Below are 11,641 nucleotides of genomic sequence, written 5' to 3' on the forward strand. Positions count from 1 at the left end.
TCAGCTATCAAAAACAATGAGTTTATGAAATTTGTAGGCAAATGGTTGGAACTGGAAAATATCATCCTGGTGAGCTAACCAATCACAGAAAGACATACATGGTATGCACTCATTGATAAGTGGCTATTAGCCCAAATGCCTGAATTACCCTAGATATCCTAGAACAAATGAAACTCAAGGCGGATGATCAAAATGTAATACTTCACTCCTTCTTTAAAAGGAACAAGAATACCCTTGGCAGGGAAGAGAGAGGCAAAAGATTAAAACAGAGACTGAAGGACATCCATTCAGAGCCTGCCCCACATGTGGCCCCATATATATACAGCCACCCAATTAGACAAGATGGATGAAGCAAAAGAAGACCGCAGGAGTGTAGATCGCTCCTGAGAGACACAGCCAGAATACAGCAAATACAGGCGAATGCCAGCAGCAAACCACTGAACAGAAACAGGACCCCCGTTGAAGGAATCAGAGAAAGAACTGGAAGAGCTTGAAGGGGCTCGAGACCCCTATATGTACAACAATGCCAAGCAACCAGAGCTTCCAGGGACTAAGCCACTACCTAAAGACTATACATGGACTGACCCTGGACTCTGACCTCATAGGTAGCAATGAATATCTAGTAAGAGCACCAGTGGAAGGGAAGCCCTGGGTCACTATTTTGAACCCCAGTGAACTAGACTGTTGCAGGGAGGCTGGCAATGGGGGAGGGGGAGGAGGGGGAACACCATAAGGAAGGGGGAGGGGGAGGGGATGTTTGCCGGGAAAACCGGAAAGGAATAATACTCAAATGTATATAAAAATATTCAAGTTAATAAAAAAAAAAAAAAAAGGATAAAAGCGAGACCTCATAAAACTGCAAAAGCTTCTGTAAGCCAAAAAGGACACTGTCATTAGGACAAAGGAACCAAGAGATTGGGAAAAGATCTTTACCAATCCTATATTTGATAGAGGGCTAATATCCAAAATATACGAAGAACTCAAGAAGTTAGACACCAGACAGCCAAATAACCTTATTAAAAATGTGGTACAGTGCTAAACGAAGAATTCTCAACTGAGGAATTTCGAATGGCTGAGAAGCACCTAAAGAAATGATCAACATCCTTAGTTATCAAGGAAATGCAAATCCAACCCTGAGATTCCACCTCACACCTGTCAGAATGGCTAAGATCAAAAACTCAGATGACAACAGATGCTGGCAAGGATGTGAAGAAAGAGGAACACTCCTCCATGTTGGTGGGATTGCAAACTGGTACAACCACTCTGAATATCAGTCTGGAGGTTCCTCAGAAAATTGGACATTGCACTACCCGAGGACCCAGTTATATCTCTCCTGGGCATATACCCAAAAGATGCTCCAACATAAAACAAAGACACATGCTCCACTATGTTCATAGCAGCCTTATTTATAATATCCAAAAGCTGGAAAGAACGCAGATGCCCTTCAACAGAGGAATGGATACAGAAAATGTGGTATATCTACACAGTGGAGTACTACTCAGCTATCAAAAACAATGACTTCAGGAAATTCATAGGCAAATGGATTGAACTAAAAAAACATCATCCTGAGTAAGGTAACCCAATCACAGAAAAACATACATGGTATGCACTCACTAATAAGTGAATATTAGCCCAGAAGCTCGAATCACCCAAAATACAATCCACAGACCATAGAAAGCTCAAGAAGAAGGATGACTAAAGTGCAGATGCTTCACTCCTTCTTAAAAGGGGGAAAATATGCATAGGAGGGGATATGAAGGCAAAGTTTGGAGCAGAGATTGAAGGAATGGTCATTCAGAGCCTGCCCTACATGCGGCATATATATATATATATATATATATATATATATATATACAGTCATGAAAACTAGATAAGATTGATGAAGCTAAGAAGTGCATGCTGACAGGAGCTGACAGGATAGATGTATCCCGAGAGGCACAGCCAGAGCACGTCAAATACGGAGGTGAATGCTAGCAGCAAACCATTGAACTGAGAATGGGATCCTCTTTGGAGGAATTAGAGAAAGGATTAAAAGAGCTGAAGGGGCTTGCAACCCTATAAGAACAACAACTAGAGCTCCTAGGGACTAAACCATTACATTAAAGACTGTACATGGACTGACCAATGGCTCCAGCTGCATATGTAGCAGAGGACAGCCTTATTGAGCACCAATGGAAGGAGAAGCCCTAGGTCCTGACAAAGTTGCATCTCCAGTGTAGGGGAATGTTGGGGGGATGGGATAGGGGATGGATGGGGAGGGGAACACCCTTATAGAAGGGGAGGGGAATGGGATAGGGGGTTTATGTCTGGGAAACCGGCAAAGGGAATAACATTTGAAATGTAAATAAAAAAATAACCAATAAAAGAAAAAATACTTTCAAATAAGCAAAATTAAACAAAATGCAAAGGCAATGTAGTGGAATAGTTGTAACCAAGAGCCCTTATTTTAAAAAGTCAGAAAATCCACCGGTTGGGAGGTGAGATCCATACTGCACATAATTGCCCAGAATCAACATTCAGAAATTACAAGTGTTTGGTAAGTCAAGGGGAAAGATCTAGATAACTCATAGATTAGCAAAATAGTAGTAACCAACACAGAAGAGGAAACCAAGTAATGTATGAAATCCGTCTGGTTGAAATCAGAGGAATGGAAAGAAAAACAGTAAGGCATGTCACATGCCTTGGTGTGCAAAAATGGCAAACCCCATTCAAATTAGAGCTCAGCTATAGAGCTATCCATGTGCAGCAGGATAGGAATAGAAGTGGCTAGCTTCGCTATTGTTGTGTTGTAGTTAATCTGTGATTTTAAATCTAGTAGTGGGAAGCAGGAGATGGTCCAGTGATAAGAGCATGTCTTAGGATTTCTATTGCTGTGGAAAAATACCATGATGAAAGCAACTTAGGGAGGAAAGGGTTCATTCAGCTTAAACTTCCACATTACTGTTCATCATTAAAGTTAGTCAGGACAGGAACTCAAACAGGGCAGGATCCTGGAGACAGGAGCTGTTTGATGTAAAGGCAGTGAAGAAATGCTGCTTACTGGCTTGTTCCCCCTGGCTTCCTCAGCCTGCTTTCTTACAGAACCCTGGATCACCAGCCTAGACATCCCAACACCCACAATGGGCTAGGTCCTCCTCCATCAATTTCTGATTAAGAAAATGACCTATTGGCTTGCCTACAGCACAATGTTATGGAAGCATTTTCTTCAGGTTCCCTTCTTGTCAGATGACTTCAGTTTGTATCAAATTGACATAAAACTATCCAGTTCAGAGCACTTGTTCTTGCATAGGACCCAGGTTCAGTTCCTGGCACCCACAATGGTGGCACACAACCATCTGCAATTGCCATCCCAGAGGATTTAATGCCTTTTTCTGTCATGTATGTGGTACACATACATGAAGTATTGGGACACAGTGTCCCAATAACTTTGTGGCGCATCATTCTTTTAAATGTATACACAAGGACACTCCCACAATTTAACAAGTTCCTTTAAGAAGAAAACTGAAGGTAAAAGCAGAACCAACCAACCAAAAGGAGCTATTCTTGGAAACAATACAGCCATTCAGGATGCTACATAAATTCCTCCCAAAGTACTAACATCCTTGGTGAGAAATCAGGGGAGAAATGGAAAAAATACTTCAGATATAGGTGGTGAGATGGAGGAAGAATTGGAATTAGATTAAACAGTGTGTGTGTGTGTGTGTGTGTGTGTGTGTGTGTGTGTGCGTGCGTGTGTGCGTGTGTGTGTGTGTGTGTGTGTGTGTGTGTAAGGATATAGAAAAAAGTTTCAATCAAACGATCATAGCATTCAAACAGAAGAGCAATTGAAATTTACTAAGAAGAGAATAAAGGGAAAATAAGGAAATAGTGTCTCTCCAAATATCAAAACATATTATAAAGCTATAATGACCAGAACCATATAGCAAAGGAGTAGGTAATATATACCTATGCTTTCTAAAGTCAAAAGTGGGTTTAGGATTTAATTTCAGCTTTTCAAAAAATCTACTTTGCATATTTTACAATTATCATGGTATATGTCTTTTTCGAGTATTTGTGTGTAATTAGGAATAAAATATTATTATAGCTTATATTTAATCATTTACTTATATAAATGCCAAAACTAGTTGGAGCCCAGGGCTTAAGATAATGGGAATAGAAAGGCCCCATTTGGGACCTGGCATGAAGTTCTGTGAAGCCTGGGTTCAATTCTAAACACCATCAAACAGCACTGTGTATATATTTGAGAATTTCTTTGCAGAAGAAAAATATTTATATAATATATAGAAAAAATTAAAGAGGAAGTGATAAACAGAAAATTTATAACATGGTTTAACATTAAACCTTGATCTTGATTAATAGTAAAAATATGAACCATGGATAAATGGGATAATTCCTCCTTATTGAAAAATAACTTTTTAACTATTGAGATTATTTTTTATTTGTGTGTGTGTGTATGTGTGTGTGTGTGTGTGTGTGTGTGTGTGTGTGTGTGTAATCATGTGTCATGCTTTGATGTGTGGATTAGAGAACAGCTTATGGGAGTTGATTCTCTTCCCACCATATATGTCCCAGGAATCCAACACCATCTCACTGGTCCAGAAAGTAACTTCTGTGTCTTTTTTCTTTTTCTAATGGTGTCCTAGTGCAGTACACCTGTATGCCAGAAGAGGGCACCATAACTCATTATAGATGGTTTTGAGCCACCATGTGGTTGCTGGGAATTGAACTCAGGTCCTCTGGAAAAGGAGCTAGTGCATTAACCAATGGGGACATCTTTTCAGCCCCAAAAGTAATTCTTAAGACAGTATTAGCTAGCAGGAGTGCAAGAAGGAAGGAATGCTCACAAAGGTCTCCCATCTGTTGATCCCAGAATTTGACTTACACTTTTATCAGAAATTGCATGGAAATTGCAGGCTCATATTTGAAACTGAGAAACTATCTCAAGAAGCTCTTGATTTGTAACAACAAAAACTTGGTAGGGAGGTGGGGAGCATTCATAGGAGTTAGATGAGGTGAAAGAGAATGATGAAAATATAGTGCATGAGAAAATTAAATAAAAAGCTAATAATCACATAAAAGAAAAAAAAAACAAACCAAAAGCAGTGTATATTCCTCGTCCTAAATGATTTATCTACTTTCCTCTAGGCAGCCACCTAAAATTCATGCCCTGAGTTTCAGGAGGAAGATGCTTGGTTCCATTATGCTGCTGCCATTGGATACTAAGAGCAAAAGAAAAGAACATTTCAATGTGAGTGTTTTCAATGTAGAGTACTTGCTAACTGGATGTACCACTTCAGTAAGAGCATTAAGCAGGATTCCTTGGAAGGTGGGAAGTTAAGAGACTGAAGTGTGGTAGAGAAAGGTTAACAGTTGTTTGTTCTTCAGCATCTAGAAGGATTTGCTCCACAAATCCCTAGGGGAACCAAAATCCTTGGGTGTACAAGTCCCTCACATATTGTAAACATATTTTCTTATATATGATAAATCATTTTGAGATTACTAAAAGTACCTAATAGGATATAGATGTTGAATAAACTGATCTTATACTGAATGGTTTAGGAAATAAGAAAAAAAGTCTTCAGGACAGGTATAATTCTTTTCCAAATATTCTTCCTTTGTCTCTGTACCTGGCTGGGTATGCAGGTGCAGAATCCATGGATACAGAGAGCTGACTGGATACAGGAAACACTGTCCTCACACCAAACTGTAATGTTAGCTAGCCCAATTGTCTACAGGAATATTAAATCTTACATCTACAGTCTTTCTCCTCATTCTATTCCACTCTGCCCTTTTCCCACAGCCTTAAGGATTGCTACCCTTTCCTGGGCTTCACTTGGTAGTTAAGTAGACATGATCAGAGGAAATAAAAACAGAAATGATTGTATATGTTTCATGTTGTCCAAGGCAGCAGATACTAGCTGTATGTATGTATGTATGTATGTATGTATGTATGTATGTATGTATGTATGTATGTATGCGTATATGTGTTTGGGTATGTATTAAAGTAATTGTTAACTCACTGTTATCAGCTACATCTCAGGTGTTTCGTATCCACATATCGCTAATGGAATGAGTATTGGACAGAATACATCAGGAGTATTTCAAGCAATGTTGTAAGCTTTTGTGAGCATCCCTATGCACTGGTGAAGTAACATAAGGGCATGTGGATGAAGAAATGAATCTTATTTAATTAAATAGGATATTGACACTAGTAAAAAGTGACCTGAAAATTTTCATAATTGCCACTGTGTGTGTGTGTGTATGTGTATGTGGTATGTGGTGTGTGTGTGTGTGTGTGTGTGTGTGTGTGTGTGTGTGTGTAGCTGGGGATAAAACAGAATCTTGTTCGTGCTGTGCAAGCATTCAACCATTGGTCTACATTCATATTCATTAATCCATGTCCTCCTGAATCCATGTGTTTGAAAAATATATTACAAAATGAAATCGCATGTTCTCCTGGGGTTTGGGAAAGGATTAAATAAACTTTATATCAAGTTATTTGAAGAATGGGTCAGATTTCAGGGAATAATAATGTGTTTGTGCCAATACATTTTATTTGCAAGAATTATACTTAGAACCTGTAATAGTCAGAGGTATTGTCACACACCCATCATGTTAGCACTCAGAAGAAAGAGACCAGAGGATCATAAATTTTCTGTGCAGATTCTAATACATATTTATCCAAATACATATCCTGATACGAAGTTTCGTGGACCTTCTCTAGTAAGTCTTTATGTCAAGAATGAACTTACCCTTTTTCCTCCAGAAGGGTTCTTTATAATAAACCATGCACTTAATAACTGAACCCAAAGGCACGCGAGTAATCAGCTGGTTTCTTAGAATGGGCAGAGGAGGACTATGGTGAATCTTCATGCCCAAAACAGGTGGGATGGCACTAATCACATATTTAGCCTGAAAGAAAAGTAAATGTCATTAGCCACCATTGGCCTGCAGTAAAAGTTTTTCTCAACCCTCTCTCTTTTTCTATCCTTGCTCCCTTCTATAGCTTAACAGTGAAGCCAGAAGGACCCAGTTAAAAGACAAAGCATCCATTACTGCTCCCTAGTTTGAAACCTCCTATGCCTTCCCTGTTATGTCTCCGTCCAACTTCTTCTTATGCTTTATCTCAGCATCTCTTTTGTTTGCCATTTTTGGCTACCTTATATTCCTTGGTCAATCCAGACATGCTCCCAATTTAGACCACAGAGTCACTCGTCTCCTTCATCTGGCTCACCAATCTCAATAAGGCCTTTGCTACAAGCTTATTTAGAGGGCTGTGGTCCATCTGCCCAGTACACCTTACGGGATGCCTTCTCCTTCCCTGCTTAATTTCTTCTCACTACTTTTCACTAGTGGAACCATTTTATATTCTAACTATATAGTGGATTAGAGCTGTAATATTTTACTAAATTGAAAATATAAAGTTAGAAAATTCCCAACTCTCAGAGTAATGCCTGGGCCATAAGCCATGATTGATGTTTATTAAGCATTAATTTTGGTTTTATAATTACCCAAGGGCCTATTAAAGAGAGTACATTCTCTTTTTTTGCTTTCCCATTAATTTATTTATGCATTCACTTTATATCCTCCTCCAGGTCTCCCATCACACCATAATCCCTCCTCCATCCCACTCCACTTTTCTGGGAGGGCGGGGCTCCCCTGGGTATCCCTCCGCCATCCTGGCACATCAAGTGAGAGAACCTTTTCAATTCTCTCTCCTCTCAAATAGTTTTGCTTCGTTTTTTTCTTTTAGATCAATGTAGCTAGCTCTGGCAAACAGATTCTATGAAGTCTGTGCTATCCTTGGCCTCATATAATCTTCCTTACACATGGGCCTCTGATCTCTTTCCCTGACTTCGAAAGTCTTGCTTACCTCATATATTTCATGGTTTAGGGTTTTCACAACAACATTTTCTCCTGTCTGGTCAATGTGGATCACGGGCCTCTCCAACTTCACTCTGTCCCCAAGGATATCCTTTATCCGCTCACTCACTTGACCAGATCCACCAATAAATTTCCTCTCCTGGAAAGAAGAAAATGGGACTCAAGATGGATGGGAAATATAGAAATTGACATAAACAGCTAAGGGGATAATTTTTCCTGGCTATCCTTCCTCTAAAATTTGTAAGATTTCAATTTATTGTTGATAATAATGTCCTATAACTTGCTATTGGGTATATTTTTACTTACATTATTATCACTATTTGAATTTGTCTCTAATTACAGGCTTCTGAGCTGGACATTCTCAGAATTATCCTTATCTGCATTTTGCCTGGTCACCATGTTGTTTTGGGCACTTTCTACATCCTTTGGCTCTTTTACCTGCTGAATAGCTCATTGTTTCCCTATTGGCTTTTTAAAGACTATTTCAAATAGGTTCACAAAGAAGTGGCTGGGGGTGGATGGGGGAGGATGATAAGTAAAGAGGAGAGGAAGGAAAGGAACATGATTACCAAGGAGATTAAAAACTTCAGTCTAGTTTATAGTCTAATGGGGGTGCATGGGTTAAAAATGCTCAAAGAACATGCAGTAAATAAAAGAGAGAATAAATTCTCATATATTTTTTTCCAAACATTCTTCACTCCATTCTTTTCTTTTTTCTTTATTTCTCCTTTCTTTTTTTTAAAGATTTTTATTTATTTTACGTATGTAAGTACACTGTAGAGTGAGTACACTGTCACTGTCTTCAGACACACCAGAAGAGGGCATCGGATCCCATTACAGATGGTTGTGAGCCACCATGTGGTTGCTGGGAATTGAACTCAGGACCTCTGGAAGAGCAGTCAGGGCTCTTAACCACTGAGCCATCTCTCAGCCCTCCTTCTTCTTAATGCTGGGGATGGATCTAGAGCCTGTTTTGTACGAAGGAAGTGTTCTATCACTGAGTTACAGCCTAAAGCATGGGGTATTCTTTAGAATTTCAAGTGCATTTCTATCTTTCTTGTTTGAACTTTCTGAGGAGACTAGTCTTAAAATTATGTTGGTCACTGGATACCTGACAACATATAGCCCCTTTTGAAAGCTGCTTGAAGAGACCACAGTAAAGTATGACAAACCACAAGTCTGTCTCATGCACCATCATCTCATGATTGCAGAATAACAGCGATTTCTGTAGTAGTGGTTGTGTGTCGGGAGAGTGGGTACCTGTCCTCCATTGGTTGTTGATATGATTCTGGTTGTACCCCCACACTGCTTCACATACCACAGGAACCACAGTGCAGAAACCTCATGGGTCTCCGCAGTTACACATAGGTTCACAAAGAGCGTGGCAATCTGCTTTGTAGAGCTGCTCAGGAAGAAACAAGAATTCGATTAGCAAATGCAGAACAGTTTTCTTAAGATTCTAGAGTAGTCAAGTCATATGTTTCCATGGCTACATTTAACAAAATATAGAAAACTTCTGGAACTCAATATCATAAAACATGAGGGCATGGATTTAGGAAATATGGTATTTATGCCTATTTAAACAAAGCACCTTATTCAGAATGATGTTGGCCATATTCTGTTATCAGTTGTTCCTACACACCTGCTTGTCTTCCCTCAGTATTTATCTGGGTAAAAGGCATCAGCACACACTAAGTTGTTAAAGTCAAGACTTTTGAAATCAACTTGGATTTCTATCTCTATCTTTCTCCTCCCAGAAGTCCTGAGCACTACATATGCCCAGGCTCTGACAGCTGCCAGAAAGGCTGCTGGACCTGGATCTCCTGGAGATGGAGTTAAAGATGGTCATGTGCAACCTGTTGTAGGTGCTGTGAACTGAACCCACATCATTTACAAATGTAGTAACCACTCTTAACTACTCAGCCATCTCTCCAACCATCTATCTATTGCATTTTATTTAAAAACCTATGATAACATTTAATTTATGATCTAGAGATGCAGCTTGCCCATTATGTCTGAAGTTTTGGGTTTACTTTTGAGCAATATAGAATCCTTTGATTTTGTAATTAAGGCACAATGAGAAATTAGTAATAGCTAATAATAAGATGAGAAATCACAAATTATAAAATAAAATATATTTGAATGTAGTCTGTGTCTCTCATGTGAAAAATATTCTTTCTGTAGAAAGACTAATGATGATTAATTGAAGGAGGGCAACTATTTCTCTGTGTCAGGCAGGTACATTTCTAATCCTTTTTTGATTTACTCTTGGAGCTTCAGTAAGAAAAGAAATGGGCTTTACAGCATTTAAGGGTATAATTAGATGTCGTAATTTTTGCCTTCTTGACTTTTAACAGGATATACGATATACTAAATTTCTATATAAAAATACATACACATTAGATGTGTTTTGGAAATTCTTAAGATAAAAAAGATGCAATGAATATTTTCCATATTTCTTTCACCCAAAAGGCAATATAAATTTCATTTGATGTGCCTTTTTGTAGATATAGTTTTTCTAAAAGGCAACTGAATATCTATGATCACATTTAAAAATACATTTTGTGCTTCCAAACAACATTTTATAAATTACAACTAGAGGAATGATCAGCATTAGTCTTTGAATCCTTGTGATTTACTTTGAATCAGAATAGGTTAGTTTTTCTGGGTGTTGTTTTCTTTAAAGTCAACAAATGATCTCATGCATATCTTGCTTAGGAATAATTACAAAATGCTCCGATTCTTGTTTACATAAATATCTCATCATTCTTTTTTGTGAGTTGACAATGAAGGTATTCACTAACTGGAGGCTGAGGTCAAGGGCTGTGGCAGTAAATCACAGGTCTCCATGATCTCAAAGAAACAAAACTGGTCCCATTTTGAAGGTGCCTAAAAGCTCTTTGGGGACAGAAGATCAAACTGAATTTATTAAAAGCTTTCCATCACAGAAGATCTAGAACAAATGTAGATTGGAAATCTAAAAAAAAATATAAAAAACCAAAATTCTATTACAAGCAAAATAAATTCTATTATAAACCATGTTCTCATATCAAGTTTTTAATTGCATAGATATGTGTTCTTAAATGGTTTAATGCATGGCTCAAATGATCATTTCAGAATGGAGTGCATTAAAAGTCATGTTATATAATATGCAACATATATAATAATAATAAAAAGCCTTGAGGTATTCAAAATGTACAACAGAACAGTAATAGATACTTATATTGTACCATTCATTTTTAAGGAAATATTTGGCAGTGAATGTCCATTATAAATCAAATTATAAATAAATAATATGATTTTCAGAGGGAGGATTGTATATATCACTGTTTCTAATCTATAGAAGGCTGTTTTGCTATGTGTTTAATATTAATTTTTAAACTACAATATATTCCTCCACAACATGATATTAAAACCTCTACCCCATCCTTTGGCGCTCTCTCTCTCTCCTCTCTCTCTCTCTCTCTCTCTCTCTCTCTCTCTCTCTGCCCTTCGTCCCCCATTTCTACTGTCTTTAAATGAATTATAAGATGAAAAAGTCTGTCTTGTTATTCAGGCACATCTGTTGATTCAGATTTGTCTAAAACCTTTTTTTTTTTTTTACTTTAAGTGGTCAATGCTATCACTTCTTTCCTTAACATCCAGAATGTGAAACCAACGTCAGAGTCAAATAGGTTTTTAAGAAATGTGATTCAGCATTACAGGACAGTACTCTTTCACTTGGTGCCCAGTTCTATTACTCATGTGCCTGAAGTTG

General features: G+C 38.1%; 1 protein-coding gene across 1 annotated transcript in view; it reads right to left on the bottom strand.

The window, feature by feature from the left end:
• Maob (monoamine oxidase B) overlaps positions 1-11,641 on the bottom strand; it is a 104,701-nt gene that overhangs the window by 18,229 nt on the left and 74,831 nt on the right. The window contains 3 exon segments of the mRNA XM_032890243.1: positions 6,753-6,912; positions 7,874-8,023; positions 9,145-9,286. Of these exon segments, the coding sequence (XP_032746134.1) occupies positions 6,753-6,912; positions 7,874-8,023; positions 9,145-9,286 (452 nt within the window).

Source organism: Rattus rattus, chromosome X (genome assembly GCF_011064425.1).
Source record: "Rattus rattus isolate New Zealand chromosome X, Rrattus_CSIRO_v1, whole genome shotgun sequence".
NCBI lineage: Eukaryota > Metazoa > Chordata > Mammalia > Rodentia > Muridae > Rattus > Rattus rattus.